The sequence below is a fragment of the Rhincodon typus genome, chromosome 24 (assembly GCF_021869965.1).
Source record: "Rhincodon typus isolate 14 chromosome 24, sRhiTyp1.1, whole genome shotgun sequence".
Lineage (NCBI taxonomy): Eukaryota > Metazoa > Chordata > Chondrichthyes > Orectolobiformes > Rhincodontidae > Rhincodon > Rhincodon typus.
The window spans coordinates 30868592-30884742 of NC_063355.1; the positions used below are offsets into that span (position 1 = coordinate 30868592).

Consider the following 16151-nt stretch of genomic DNA (forward strand, 5'->3'; position numbering starts at 1 on the left):
TCCACATTGCTCCTTCAAATATGTTACCATCCATAATATGGGCAGGGCAATTTCAAAGAAAAAAATAAGTTATTTTGAACTCGACACAAAATTGAATGCGAAAAAGTTAATATTAAAATTTGACAAAATAATCAAAATAAATTACTAACAGTCACTTTAATGTATTGCAATATTTTTACTGAATTAAAATATATACTCATGATAGCAGTATTTTGTTATTAACCAATATAAAATGAAGCAAAATTCAGGTCTATAAGACATTGTTCACATAGTGATAGGCTTTCTTAAAGCCTTTGTTAAGCAGAATATCAGCAAGTTACAGGGATTAGCAGATCTTTGATTTCACAGGCTGAGTGACACAGGGTGCAGTCACATTTTGCAGAAACTTTCCGAGTGCTTTTCTCTCATTTGGATTTGAATTTTGGAGTTCTCTTTGAATGGCTTCAATGTCCACAGATTTTAAGAATGAGGCAACGTCTTCATGGGCATTACTGTAACTTTCCTCATAAGTTGTCAGCTTCTTCCTATTCTCTTGGTTTTTGATGTGAGCATATGTTACAGCTGGAACTATTCCTTTTGGTGGAATATCCCGGGTGGCATTGCTGCCATTGCGAGCAATGCTACTCATTAAATGCTTGTTTAAGTATGGTAAACGGTACTGATCACGGAATTCTGTGATCAGCGGATGGGGGATTTCCTTTTTCTGCACAACTGGTCTGGGAAGAACAGGTTTTAGCAGGTGTCCTTTAATCCTTGCTAAAAATTGGTCCTGATATTCTGTGGAGAAATCCCGTCCAAGTATATCACGAATCTCTTTCTCGGTAGGATGTTTGTTCCAATCCATACAAAGAGTGGGAACTCTTTCAACCTCTTTTCGATTTATATGGTGCACCATGAATATTTCATCAGGATGGGGATTATTTCTTTTATGTTCGTACCATGGTCCCTTGCTAAAGGATTCTCGAATTCCAGAGGTTTTTGAAGTATAATCATGTTGGTATGCTGACTCATATGGATTAAAAGGTGCTATGACTGCTGGACAATCTGGAGCCTCTTTTGACCTGTTTTTTGTGTGCATTCCTTCATTATTACTCTTGATGTGCTGCATAGTCTCTTCAGAAGTGACCCAGGACCTCCATTCCTAAAATTCTTCATCAATTCCTGATGGCATCTTTTAGTACATAATTGACTTTATCTCTCAGAATACTTCCTCTGCATCTGGAGAAGTTTCCTAGTGAGGTTGTTGCCTTTTTAGGCACCATCCTAAATATTTGTGGGCTTCATAATTAACTAAATGATTGTGACATCACAACAACGGTGTTATGTCATGACGACACTGTGCCATGATATCTAATGATGAGCTAAAATAGGTGCTTAAATTCTGCAAAGCACAAAACAGAAAAAGGCTTAAACTACAATCCTTGTTAATATGTAAAATGACTGGTCTGTTAAAGTTAGCATTGATCTCGTGAGAGAAACTAATCCACTATTGTCAATGATACTTAGAGGAAACAACATCATAACTTATCTGAAGGTATTTTTAAGAATACATTTATTTATTGCATTCCAATACAATTAGCAAAGGCAGGATTTCTGATTCATATCACTTGATATCAAACAAAAACAAACAATTTTCTTCTCACCGTATTATCCATAAGGCCTGTCAACAACTGTGTGAAAAACATGATGGGCGTACTCTTCCCTGATACTGAATGATGTCAGCAATAGTTAGAAACTTGGGGAAAGTCACAGATCAGCAGTGAAGGATTTCTTGATGTTAAAAGCAGGAAATCCCATTTTCCAACGCAGTGTTGAACACTGTTGAGATTAAATTCTTGTTAGTGAGCAGTGATAGGTCTACTTACATGAATCAACATGCCTTAATACCTCGCTATTAGTTAATTCAGTCTTTTTATGCGCAGTTTTGCATTCTTGTATTAAGAATCATAGAATCCCTACAGTGTGGAAACAGGCCCTTTGGCCCAACAAGCCAACACCGACCCTTGGAGCATCCCACCCAGACCCATCCCAACTAAGCTACATATCCCTGAACACCATGGACAATTTAGCGTGACCAATCCACCTAGCCTGTACATTTTTGGACTATGGGAGGAAACTGGAGTACTCAGGAGGAAACCCACGCAGACATGGGGAGAATGCGCAAACTCCACACAGATAGTCGTCCGAGGGTGAAATCGAACCCGGGTCCCTGGTGCTGTGAGGCAGCAGTGCTAACAACTGAGCCACTGTCCCGACTTCTGACCTTCTCCTGGAAAGAGGCAAAGGGAAGGACTGAATGAGAAGAAAGCATCTGGTACTGCTGTTACTCCTGGTGCAGGTGGGAAAAAGTAATGAGGTGTCCTGCTTGAGTGAGAAGATAGAAATGGTAGTAGAGAACATGCAGGGCTAGAAGTCTGGGGTTTGAGAGCCAATCAGGAAGGTTGTTGAATGAATAGTTAGAGTGGTACACTATGAGCCTGGACGGAAGGTGTGTGCAGTAGCAGAGTTAATATGAGGTAGCAGAGAGAAGACTGTTGCACTTACAGAGTGGAGAAGTTCATTGACTTTCTTGTGGCATTACAGGGCATTCTTCTGAACCATTGAAACAGAAATGGCTGAGATGGTAACCTTGGATCAGGCAAGTGGGGTTTGCTAATATGGTCTTCTCGGTTGGTCCTGGGGAGGAGGACAATCCCATCCACCAGAACTTCCAATCCTTGTCTGAAAAGCAGGGTACCAGTTTTCCTTTGTCCTAGGGCAAATGACAGAAACTGTGTAGTAGCTCAGGACTGACAATTCTTGACCTGGTAGACAGAGTATTTTAAATATGCTGCCAACACCAAGAATCCTGGGCTGTCTCAGTAGTGGTGAGTTCTCCCACTGTACAAGCAAGACCATCCAGGGGGAGTGACACATAGATAATGAGACGAGTTTTGGAAGAGAAAGTGACTAAGCCTTGTGGAGAGAAACCCTCCATAAAACGTGTTACAAAGCTTACCAAAATTGACGCTTAGCTGATTTCCAGTAAAATTCAGCCCAAAGTATGAAACACATATTGTATGAATATTTTCTAGAAATATTATGATCTTAAATATTTTATATTGATGGATTTCCTGTGACAGTGCTTGCAGTAAATTGCTTGAGATGCTGTTTTGAGAAGACAGGAATACAATGCAAGAATACTTTGCAGGAATATTACGCAAGAATTAACCAACAACTTGATTCAGAAAAACTGACACAGCATTCTGCCCTCCGCCAGAATGGACCTCATTATAAGGTCAGGACATGTGAAAACAAGTTGGGTAGAAATTCATGAAGGCTGCTGTCATAAGTCAGCTGTAAATAGAACATAGATCTCATCTCATAGAAATGATCTCTAAGTGAAATTGCCGTGGGGCGATTATTATAAAGTCAGCAGATTACAAGCACTGTTAGTGCTATTGACTGGCAGTTCACCCAACTAGTCTCGCAGATGGTGGATGAGAAGGTTTTGGCCATCTGTACCATTTCTTAGGGGCAGCTGTAACACTTCAGGGGGAGGTGTACTGCATGCCAAAAATTTGTATTACAACTAGCAGACGGAGGGGAAGCTGTATGGAGCCCTCTGGTTTTCAGGTACTGCTTGGAGATGTTGCTGGACAAGTTTGGTATGGGAAAATTCATCAATTCACTTGCAAGGGCAGGAAGAAGATAGCAAGCCAAGCTGCTCAACCATAGTGGGCAGAGGGGCATAGTGACTCAGCATCAGAAGCAATGCCCCCATGAAGTCGGCTGTAAGGTTGCAAGCAGTTTAATGATCTGACCCGGGATAGTGAAGAAAGAATCTGAAGTCAGATATTGCACTGCTCTCTGTTTAACTCTGTTGCAGCTAGCTGCAACAATCACAACCACCCCACCACCCTTCCCTGATTGCCAGCATTCTCCTTTAATTATCTACACATTTCCACTTATCTGCTCCCAATACTACATTCTAATCCCCCTATTCTGCTCAACATTACTGCCCTCCTCTCACACAGTCATAGAGATGTACAGTATGGAAACAGACCCTTTGGTTGAACTCGTCCATGCTGACCAGATATCCTAAATTAATGCGGTCCCATTTTCCAACAGTTGGCCCATATCCCTTCAAACTGCTCGTTAATTTATCCATCCAGATATCTTTTAAATGTTGTAATTGTACTAACCTCCACCACTTCCTGTGGCAGTTCATTCCGTACACACACCACCTTCCGTGCAAAAATGTTGCCCCTTAGATCCCTTTTAAATCTTTTCCCACTTACTGTAAGTCTATGCCCTCTAGTTTTGGACTTCTTTACTCTGGGGAAAAGACCTTGACTATTGACCCTATCCATGCCCCGCTATAAGGTCATCTCTCAGCCTCTGATGCTCCAGGGAAAATAGCCCCAGCCTATTCAGTGTCTCCCTACAGCTCAAACCCTCCAACCCTGGCAATGTCCTTGTAAATTTTTTCAAGTTTCATGACATCCTTCCTATAGCAGAGAGGCCAGAACTGAATGCAGTATTCCAAAAGTGGACTCATCTGCTGCTTCTTTCCAAATAGGAGCCACAGTACATTACCTTAACATGAGCATCCTCAAAGTATTTCACCAACTTACCATTAATATTTTCCCTTTGTTACAGGAAGCCTCACAAGCGATTATTGAGTTGATAAGGCTAGTCGTACAGAGTCTCTGCTTAATTGAGGAGCTAGGAATTGGTAAGGATGCATAGTTGATGTATTACCGGATGTCTGATCACATGATATCTACATGACATTATCAAAATGTTACAATATCATCATCCCCACAGCTTTAACACAGGCTCCATAAATTAATTTGTAAAGTAAAACAATTTATAAAGCTCACATTGTACTTTATTTTTCATGTTGCTTTCAAAACTCAGGCATCTTTCTAATTCTGACAAAGGTTCACACTGTTAACACTGTTTCTCTCCATAGATTGTACTCCACAGTTCCTAACTCTTGAGGCATATCCCTTACTTTGCTGTATATTGAAAATTACTATATTTATTGGACTGAAGTCCCTGCCTGAGTTCGAAAAGGATGAACAACAGCATTTCAGTGACTTGAAACAGCAGTTTATAAGATGGTCAAATATTTGTATCTGCTTCCTTCTAAAATGGAGTTTGTCTCTGATGCATTCTTCAGGATAGTCTATCACCTAGGAGGAATGCAAAAGGCCTAATGTTGACCATGAAACCATTGTCAATTGTTTGAAAACCCATCTGGTTCACTAGTCCCCTATACAGAAGGAAACTGCCACCTTACTTGGTCTGGCCTACATGTAACTCTAGACCACAGCAACGTGGTTGACTCTTCACAATTGGGGATTGGCATGCAATGCTGGCCCAGTTAGTGGTACCAACATCCTGTGAATGAATAATAAAAAAAAAATGGGGGTTTTGGCAAAATAGCTTTTCTTTAGGGTAGACAACGGCAGAAGGAAAGCAGGAAAAGGCAGAACATGATTTCTTTCTCTTCATCCATCTAGTAAGATTGATCCCTGCTCTCATTAAGGATTTGATCAGTCATTGAACTTTCTCTTTCCACACAAAATTTTTATGAAGGTGCAGTTAGGCCAAGTATTGTGTCCAGCTCCAGTCGGTACACTTTAAGAAGGATACAAGTGTTCGTGAAATATTTTAGAGACAATTTACCAGAATGATTCCGGAAATGGGGGACTTTAGCTACAAGGTTTGGAAAAACCTGCAGCTGTTCTTTTTGCAGCAAAGGAGATGGAGGGCAGATTCTAAATTATGATTGATTTAGATAGGATAGACAAGAAAAAGTGTTTCCATTTGCTGATAGCACAAAGACTAAGGAAGACTAAAGGTTTTGTGGAAGAGATTCAGGGGGAATGTGATAGCCTGGAACTTGTTGCCACAAGGATGGTGGAATCAAAAACAATCCATCAAAAACACAATCAATTACTTCAAAGACAAGCATTTGGAGGAAATAAATATACTGGCAAAATGAATTAAACTGATTTGTTCCATTCGGAAATGAAAGTAATAATGAGTTTAGTTTGCAATTATTTAGATTAGGTGTTTGGCAAGATATACCAAATGACAGGAAAACACATCGAATGACAGCACAGAAATTTGTCAGAAAGTGGTTGCAGCTGTACCAACATGAAACTGAGCAAGGAGCCTTAACCTGTAGATAGTGGTAAGCCTTTACTGAGGTTTGGGTGCTCTGTGATCTGAGAGTGTAATTCCCACAGCAGTCCCCACTTTCCTGGTTGGGCTTCTGAGCAAAAGAATTGCCAGCATGTAATGTGGGGGAATGGCTTCCCACCCTTGGGTCCTGATTATGTGAGAGGCCCACCGATGGCCTGTTCATTACCTGACTATTTTGTAACTTGGTGGGCCTTCACCACGTAGGTAACATTGGTCTCTATCACTGGCTCTCCAGCAGGTGGATATTACCCCGATGCCTCCACAAAACTCAACCCATTGCCTCGCCTTTCTACAAACTGAATTACATCTGCTGCTTTTCAGACCCAATCTTAGGGTAACATTTTGTTGAAATCCCTCAAGATCACTGTCCGATTGTTTCTCTTCTTTATTTGTTCATGGGATATGGGCAGCACTTGGTAGGCCAACATTTTTTATCTGTTGCTAATTACCCTTGAGAAGGAGGGAGTGAGCTATATTCTTGAACCTCTCCCTAGGGTGAAACTTCCCACAGAGGTTGACCTGTGGGCTCACTAAATGGCTCACATGTAACTGGATTAATCCCAGCGATGGTGTACAGGCCCTCATGTGCTCCTTAACTTACCATTTCAAGGTCTCAGTTGGTGATTGGGAGAGAAGCTTGACCATGGTCTTTATCACCATTACTTCATTCCAGCAGAGGAGAAAGGTGGCAGGTTTTGTGCACATCACTGCTGGGCCTGATGAAGTATCCTATCCAACTTCAAGCTCATAATCTCTGGAAGCTAAAGATTCTGCACTCTGCTGTTTCTCCGAAAATAAACATTCTTAAAATGACAAGTCACCAAGTCCTTGCAGTCAATCAAAATGGCATTAGGTACACTTTTGGAAAACTACAAGAGCAGATAGAATGAAGGCAAAATTGTGGGTAATGTCCAATAAGTGAGGTTCCCTGGGGTTTGCCAGATGGCCTTTGGAGAGGAGAGAGGACATTTTTGAATTGGCCACGAGTCTTGATCCACTTTGCCTCTTTTAGGAAATTTGTGTAAAATAAGTGGACAATTCCTTTTTTTTTTTTTAAAAGCTTGGTCTGCATGTATAACACAGCATAATCTAACGTAAATAAAGTTTAACTTTCAGTTTTTTTTAAAATGTGAAGTATACAAAGAGCAAGAATAGTGATATTTTAATTACATCATCAGAAGCTATGGCATCACTCATTATTATGATATCATGAATGATGATCATTGTAAATATAAAAGAGGAAATGAACACACAGGTGCAATATCAATAAAGTTTGTTGGTTCATGGTTAGCTTACAGCTCTAAGGAATGTACTGACAGTATAGTGAGTATTCCATTAATATAACACTTCCGAGTAGAAAAATATACCGTTTTCAAGTATGGCTCTGCCCAACCCAGGGCAGGACTGTCCGAGTCCTGAACTCCATCTCTTCTGGGGATGCATCATGTCCCCAACACATTCATTGCAAGGTTAGAGAAAACTAGCTCTCCCACACTCCTTCACTTTAGAGTGACCCCTGCTGGTTAAGTGTATGCCAGTGGCCACATGAAGACAGATTTAAGGTGAGTCACTCCAACTAACCCTTGGAAAGCATAAGCCATTTTACTCAATGCACCCCGAATCATAATCCTTGCAGAAATGTGTTTGGCTAACGGGAGCAAGATGAGAAAATGCAGGAGCTTCTCATGCAATTCTGAGAGATGGTCCCTAGTTATGTCAGGATGGTGGAGGATTGCAGACGGTGCCACAACATCAGGAAGCCCAAGAAAGGGGTCATTCCTGCACCTTCTGGAACCCTAAAACAAAAATTAAAACCTTATCCATCCAGCAATCTTACAGCACCTTAGCACCCAATATATCTGACAACACCATCTCCTGATGTCAATCATACGACAGGAAGTTAAAAATAGCATTGTGGTCTGAATGAACCCAGCTGCTGAATCTCAGCGAGATTCTTTTCTGCTCAGAACAAGTGCCTTTTGCATACCAAAATGCAACTGGTAAAATAGTGAATGGTGCAGCTGTCATTCACACTGAGCAAAGTGGGACTGTGGGTAAAATTGGAGCTATTTTGAGTCTAACCATTTCAGGAGGACAGAACAATTACTAGCAATAACCCTCACCGCCTGGGGCAGGGAGCTCATTTGATTTCAGAGGTTTTTATCACAATGCTAAGGCAATTAAATTTTTAAGTGGAATTGACTTGACTTCCAAGAAAATTCTCAGTGCTGCAGATCCATGAAATTTTGAGGTCTTGTGATCTGTAACCTAATTATGATCTCATCGTCAAGCTAGTTAAATGACCCGAATGAGATAACTCTGTTGGTATGTGAAATAACTCTAATGAAGGCCAGTATCCCATCACCAAGTCACCCTTTATTTACATGTGCATAGCACATGACACTGGTCCTACTAGCACAGTGCCAGCTCTTGCGATCATTAGGGGTTCTGCTTAGTCGGTTTACATCTGTCAGCCTGGGACCAGATTAACAGCCCCAAACAGGGAACTCAACTGGCTGACATCATGCCAATCATTACATCCCTTCCCCTGTACATCCTGGGACATAGGCCCGATCTTTCTCCTGTAGCTTCTCCAGGGACGTTTTCACACCAGGTCTGGTTCCTCTGACGCTGCCTTGGATACTGGCGGCGTGTACCAGACTGTAGCATGCCTCTTGCACCCGGAGTGTTTAGGCCAAAACTCATCTTCAGGCAGAGGTAACGGGGTGTTGAGGTTGTGACATCTGCAGTGGCCATCTCGTTCTCCGGTTTCTTCAACGAATATGTTTTGCTCCCGACCCATTTGTAAGGTTGTAGCTCTCATGTGACTCACATGCTTGTTCAGAACTGCTTCACCAACCCGAAACTTTGTACATTGAGACCTGACCTTGCATCGACCATTCCATAGTTTCGACACCAAACTGTCCCCTGAAGTAAACTGCCTCTCTCGCTTAGAGGAGTCTTGTAACCGGTATTGACATTCCTGACGTAGTTTCACACTCATTCCAAGGTCTGGGAAAATCAGATTTAGCCTGGTGCAAGTCTTCTCCCCATTAGCAATGCTGCTGGAGATGTTCCTGTAATTGCATTGTGGTCCTATAACTAAACAGGAACCTGGACAGTTTGGTATTTAGTGAAGCGAGAGGTTGATCCTTTAAGCCCACCTTCAAAAGTTTAGACTGCTCTTTCTACCAGACCATTGGACAATGGATGGTATGGAGCTGTTCTTACATGCCGAATGCCATTTGACTTCAGGAAGTACTTGAATTTCCAGCTGGTAAATAATGGCCCATTGTCTTCACTGATAACTGCAGGAGACTGTGTATTGCAAAAGATGCTCGTAACTTTTCGATCGTCATTGCTGTGTTTGACTAGTGAACTCTATGCATGTCCAACCACTTTGAATGTGCGTCCCCAGTGACTTAAAACAGAGCTCATGAAAGGACCAGCATAGTCGATGTGTAACCGAGTCCAGAGTTTACTCGGCCATTCCGGAATGTGGGGGAGCTGTTGGAACTAATTTTTGTCCTTGTTGGCAGTCTGGGCACTGCTCCACCAATCCGGCTATGTCAATATCCAATCCTGGCAACAGGACATAACTTCTCACCAAAATCTTCATTCTGGAGACCCCTGGATGACCCTACTGGAGGTCAAACAGTATCTGGCAGTGATGTTTACTTGAGACAATCACTGTTGCTCCCCATAATGACATGCCATCCTCTACGGTGATCTGATCTCACCAGGTCCAGAAAGTTAATTCTGGTGGCGATGGCCCTTCCCCACCATCGCCACCAGCTGTTTTAATTTTTCCAGGATGGGATCGTTTCGTGTCCACAGTCTGATATTGTCAGTGGTGACCGGAAGTGTGTCAAAAATGTTTAAAACCATTACTGACCATTCCAGTGGCAACACCACCAGTGGCGTATTCACCAGTGGGAGCTGGCTCAATGCATCCACATTTGCACCTTGGCCTCCCAGACGGTGTTCCAATTTGGGATTGTACACAGTCAGAAGAAGAGCCCACTGTTGAATTTGACCTGAAGCTGTGGGCAGCACAGCCTGTCCTCTCTATGTAGCCCTAACAGGGGTTTGTGGTCCATCACTATTACAAATTTACGTCCATAACCATATTGGTGGAACTTTCTCGCATCAAAGATGACCGCCAAACCTTCCTCCTCTGTCTGGGCATATCTTCGGCATCAGCCACAGTCCGGGAAGCATGCACAATTGGGAATACATCCCTGCTGGGCCACCGGTGAGCCAACACTATCCAGATACAGTACGGGGAAGCATCACATGTCAGCACATCTTGCTTGGGATCGTAGCATGCCAACACCTTAGACAATGATAGCTGCTACTTCGCTTCGCTAAAGGCTACATCTTGCCTACGAGACCATTTCCAAGGCCGACCCTTTCTCAGTAGCAAATGTAAGGGTACCAGGTTGGAGGTCAAGTTAAGTGTGAATTTTCCATAATGATTCACCAATCCAAGGAAAGATCTAAGTTCCAGTACTTACGTGGGAATGGCACCTTTGATTGCCCTCACATTATCTTCAAATGGTCCAACCATGTCTCTGTAGCCCAAGTAAGTTACTTGAGGTTCATGCAGCACACATTTTTCCCTCCTAAGGCATACAGCTGCCTTGGAGAAACATTTAAGCACGATGTCCAAGTTCTCTAAACGCTTTTTATTGGTCTTCTCAGTTATTAGCAAATCATCCCACTCTCGTCACCAGTGAAATAACTCCACAAAAGATCGGTATCCCGTCACCAAGTCATCTTATATTTACATGTGGATAGTATACGACATTGACCCAGCTAGCGCTAGAGTGAGCTGAATCCCTGACATGCCTGTTTACATCTGTTAGCCAGGATTCCCTAATTGGACCAGGTTTACAGCCCCAATCAAGGAACTCTTATTCTATGTGACCCACCTGGCTGACATCATTCTAATCATTGCAGTATACTTTGACCAAAATTATTACAATGACACAAGCAAGCTGTGGCACAAATCTGGCTCAGTAACAACTCACTGGTCCATTGTATGTATAACACAGTCATGTACGTACAGAATAAGGACACTTCAAATGTAAACATATACATTAAAAAGGTCCATGTTCCAAATCAAAGTTCAACAGTCCAATGGAGACAGAGGCAGCTAAATGCTGTGGAGAGATTATTTTTGGCATCACTTCCAATTTTAAACTAAAATTTAAACTAAATGGGTTGATAATCTTTTAGTAACGATTGAATCTAACAGCACGTTACTGACTGTATGGTCTAGATACAGCTGCACGTTTCTGTAGCGAAAATTGAACAGAAGTTGCCAGCAATTGAAAATACAACTTACAGATCCAACAAGATCTGTTGCAGCAGCTTTCCAGCTTGGCATCTTTTGTTCATGGCATTTCTCTTAGATTGAAAATCAGTTCAATTGTTGATCTTCCAGTTTTAATCCAAACTGGCATTCAGGATAGACGCATTTAGAAATTATCTGCAGTCTGACAAGGGCAACATGGGCAAAAAGTTTTCACAGATTGTTCAGCAGGCAGATGCTGTAAGTTGTTGCAATCACTGCAGTCCCCTTGTTCTCATACAGCATCACAAACATCATCATTTTCCAGATATCCATATTAAATTACAACTGATGCTTGTCATCCATATGTTCGATCTATCCAGAAACTTCTGCATTTAATATAAAGCAAACTACTATTGATGGTGAAGTCCTAAATAAGGACAGAAATTGTTCAAATATTCAGATGGACAGCACCAAAAAGAGGAGAACTGGACAGAGGAGCGGTAGCACAGTGAAGAGGTGAAGGAGGAGAGAAAAAAAAAAGCATCAGGATGGAACAGGGACATGAGGAGAACCAAAGAAGGAACATGGGAGCAGGAGACAGGGTGTGAAGAAAGGTGAATGGGGACGGGAAGGAGATGTAGGAGGAATGGAGGGGATTAGGAAAGGGGCAGGGTGGAAAGCAGGGAAAGAAATAGGAGGAGAAAAGACTAAGAGAAGTTGAGAGAGAGGTTGGTAGAGGAGTGGGTATTATGAAAGTGGAGCCAGTGTGAGTGAAACAGAAGAGGGAGGAAAAGGGAGCAAGATTTTGGGAAGAGGAGGAGAAATGGGGAAAATGTGATGGGAGAGTGGAAGAGAGGGAAGATGAGAGAAAAGGGGAGAAAGGACAAAAAAGGGAAGGGTTTGTGACAATGGAGGTGAAAACAAAAAGAATGGCAATGGAACAAGTGAAAAAACAAATATAGTTGTGAATTCAATGGAATGGTAGAACCACTACAACAGCCACTGTTTGAAATAAAGGGAACCAATGATTATGAAAGTTGACGTTTCAGGTCAGGACCCAATGTCAACTTACCTGCCACGCTAATGCTGCCTGGCCTGCTGTGTTCCTCCAGCTCCACACTGTGTTGTCTCGGACTTCAACATCTGCAGTTCTTGCTATCTCTCTATGATTATGACATGAGCTTTTGACAATTCTGTTGAAAGGTTATTGACTGAAATGCTTCTCCTTCCACAGATGCTGCCAACCTAAGTACTTTCAGTGCTTTTATTTCAATCTCTGTTCACTCTCCATTATGTAAAGTCTATATGATCAAATTTTCACACAGATTTATTTCTTCTAAATCTTTCATGTACAGTGCAAACAGTAATATTTAATCAAGAGATTTTAATTATGATGTGCTATTCAGTAAATTCTGCTGAATAGATTTCCCAATAAATGTTTTCTTTACTTGTGAGCCAATTTCACTTGAAATCCATTATTTTGTGTGGTAAGTTAAACAGGTGACTGACATGTTAATTCAGCTATACAGTTATCACAGTCAAACTCAATCTTGGTATCACCAAAGGTTCTGGTTTTACCATTAAATCTTCACACGCACTCTTCCAGTATCGACTATGAATATTGATTAGGAAATCTGTCAATGTTAACCTCTCCAGTGTCCAATTGTAACACTTTGAAGTGCTGCTCTGACAGAGAACACATTCTCCAGATTGAAAATCTGTATTTATTTTGTGTATATTTGATTAAAATCCTAATTTTATTGTGCAAAATTAAATAATACACAGAAAATGTTTTGTCTGCATTTGTTATATTTACTGTCTACAAAGCACTAAGTTAAACACCTTGTTCTTAATCATATACTACAATGCCAAGATTACCATTAATACACTGCCTTTTGCTTCACAATTTTATGTCCTCACATATGAAACCTTAAAGCACTGCTTCACTATGCATTGCTTCTGCAGTTTTCTAGGTGTAATTGGTCCTTGCAGATTTCCACTGCAGATTGTATCCACAGTATCAGAAAAGCCGTCTCGAATCATTTGGACCAAGACCCTGCAGATATCTGTCAATTTCTTTGCCTTGCATGGGTTTCACAAAAGGACAAATGTTGATGCATAGGTCCTCAATTTTCACTTCACATGACTTTAATGGGTTTTTGCAATTCTGGTTTTCCTTTTTAAAACTTGTTTGGGTGTGGGGTTTTCCCATTGGAATCCTAATTGGACATGTACACTTTGAAGAACTGTCCTCAAACCCCTGGTTGTAGTTTTCTTCATATTGATCAAGTCGCACATTAAAATTAGGAAGGATCGTTCTTTTGTTGTAATATTTTGTTCTTTCCATGGCAAGTTTTTGGACTGTGCCCTGAAACAAAGTGTTAATCATTTTTGTTACCGATGCATCGCAATATGGGTTTGCCCAGCATGCCTGTTGATTGTCAGAAATCTTTCTGTTCTCTTCATGAATGTTATTGTCACAGGCAGAGTTCCAGAATAAACGAAACCTATCAGTGTTAATTGGTACCGGCGTTGAATATCTCTGCCAACTCATCTTTGTAGGCCTGCAGGGATATGCACACTCATTTCTGAAATGCTGATCATTAACCTGAACAGACTTGTAGATTGATTCAGCAGCTCCATCATTTCCTTTCTTGTGGAATATCTGAAAATTCAGTTTTTCCATTGTTCTTTCAAAAAGTGAGCTAGCAAACTGAGGGCTTTCTCTGTCTTAGTCACCCTTTCTTGATGTTATTTGAACTTTCCAATCACTTTGTTGACACATTTAATTTGCAGTTCCTTTAGCACTTGCATTCTATAATATGTTGAGTAACTGTAGCATTACCTGCTGTTGGCTTTACCCCACAATTTAAGCCTTATTAATTTTTTCCAGGTTCATATAGTATCTACATTATGTCACCTATGCTGAGTATATCGATTATAACACATGACATCACACTGATTTTACACCTCACAACACTTTGGTTACTGCCTCATTTATGCACTTTAGGACTAATGTCAAATGCTGCTGTTGGTCCTTTTCTGCTCCGATACAGGTTTCAAAATGCCAGCGATAAAGAGCATATGATGTGTATACCTACATGTGAGCTATAGATTGCAATCTAATGAAAATTTGAAATGGCATTTATATAAATGTCTATAGAGAATAATGGATATCTGGCAGTAAGTTACAGACTGTAAACTAATTAAGGCCTCTGATGGTTTGCATTTATAACAGATAACTTGGAGTAAGTTGCAGGTAAGAAAAGAATCATATAGTTTTGGGTGGCTTACGCATTGAACCTGGATTATCCATTATAGTAAATATAAGAGCTTCCATTCCAGGTTATTGTGGTCAAGCAAACAATTTACTTGAACAAAAAGTTTAGATTAGCATTATGGTCAGTGATAAAACTATAAGTAGACTAAGTAGAGATACGGTTTAAAATTGTTATTATAGTTAGATTATATAATTTCAGAACATGTAACCCAATAGGCAAGTCACGCTGGACAGTTTTATAAACAGGTTAGTTTTCACCAGCTAATGATAGTCCTGTAAATGTCATTAGAATTCAGCATATATGAAGAAAAGAAGTCCAAGTGCCTCTAGCTGTTGGAGCTCCCAGATAGTTTGAAGAGCACTTGACCTAAAGTATCCCTTGCATCTACAATACACCATCACTCATCTCAGTTTCAGGACAGTACTGCAGTGCATCATTAGAGCTTATTTTCTAACCAGCCTGTTCAGAGATGTTATTACACACCTCTGGAACATGCGCGACTTTACCATGGCTTTCTGGCTCAGGGATAGGGACACTACAACTGCACCAAAAGGCCCTCTGTCATCAGGGTAGGAATCTACAGCAAGAAGAAACTGTGAACATTACTGCCCAAGGTCTAACAAAGTCACAACTCAATTATGACGGAATACTCTTAATTTACTTGGATGGGTTCAAATTCAATAAGACTCAAACAGCTTGATACCATCAAGCAGTCTACTTTTGTATATTCCATTTTAAACATTCACTCTTCCAGCAGTAATGCACAATAGTGGTAGCATGTGCCATGTACATGATGCACTGCAGGAACTTGCCCAAACCTCCTTCAACAACCGCTAAACTTGGGACCTCTACCACTTAAAACAGCAAAATATGAGAACACCATCAGTTCAGGTTCCCCTCAAAATTACACAGGAATTATATTACTCCTTCTTCTGGGTCAAAATCCTGGAACTCCCTCCCTAAACAACACTGTGGATGTACCTACACCAGATGGTCTGGAGCAGTTCAAAATATCAAACTTGGACAAATGTTGCCTTAATACCAAGTGCAATCCCTCTGACCTCACAGCTCAAATTTGTTTTCTGCCCATTTGTGGACTGATGCTAAAATGAGGTCAGCAGACAAGTAGGAATGGCAAAATCCAAACTGAGCATCGTTCAGCAGCTTATGGCTGTGTAAGTACAGCTTGATGGTACAGGCAGTCCCTGGGTTGTGAACAAGTTCCATTCTGGAGTCCATTTGCAAGTCGATTTGTATGCAAGTCAGAGCAAAATGCAGGAAAAGGAAAGCAACTGTCATAAGTGCAGAGATAGTAGGAACTGCCGATGCTGGAGAATCTGAGATAACAAGGTGTAGAGCTGGATGAACACAGC

General features: G+C 41.1%; 1 protein-coding gene across 1 annotated transcript; it reads right to left on the minus strand.

Moving 5' to 3' along the window:
• Positions 1–325: 325 nt before the first annotated feature.
• LOC109914986 (testis-expressed protein 26) lies at positions 326–1108 on the minus strand. Its single transcript, XM_020514595.2, has one exon. The coding sequence runs from the start codon at positions 1106–1108 to the stop codon at positions 326–328; it is 783 nt and encodes a 260-aa protein (XP_020370184.2).
• Positions 1109–16151: the final 15043 nt, after the last annotated feature.

What these genes read in the sequence shown, in the direction of transcription:
- LOC109914986 (XM_020514595.2), bottom strand. Translation starts at nt 1,108, where the DNA reads ATGCAGCACATCAAGAGTAATAATGAAGGAATGCACACAAAAAACAGG.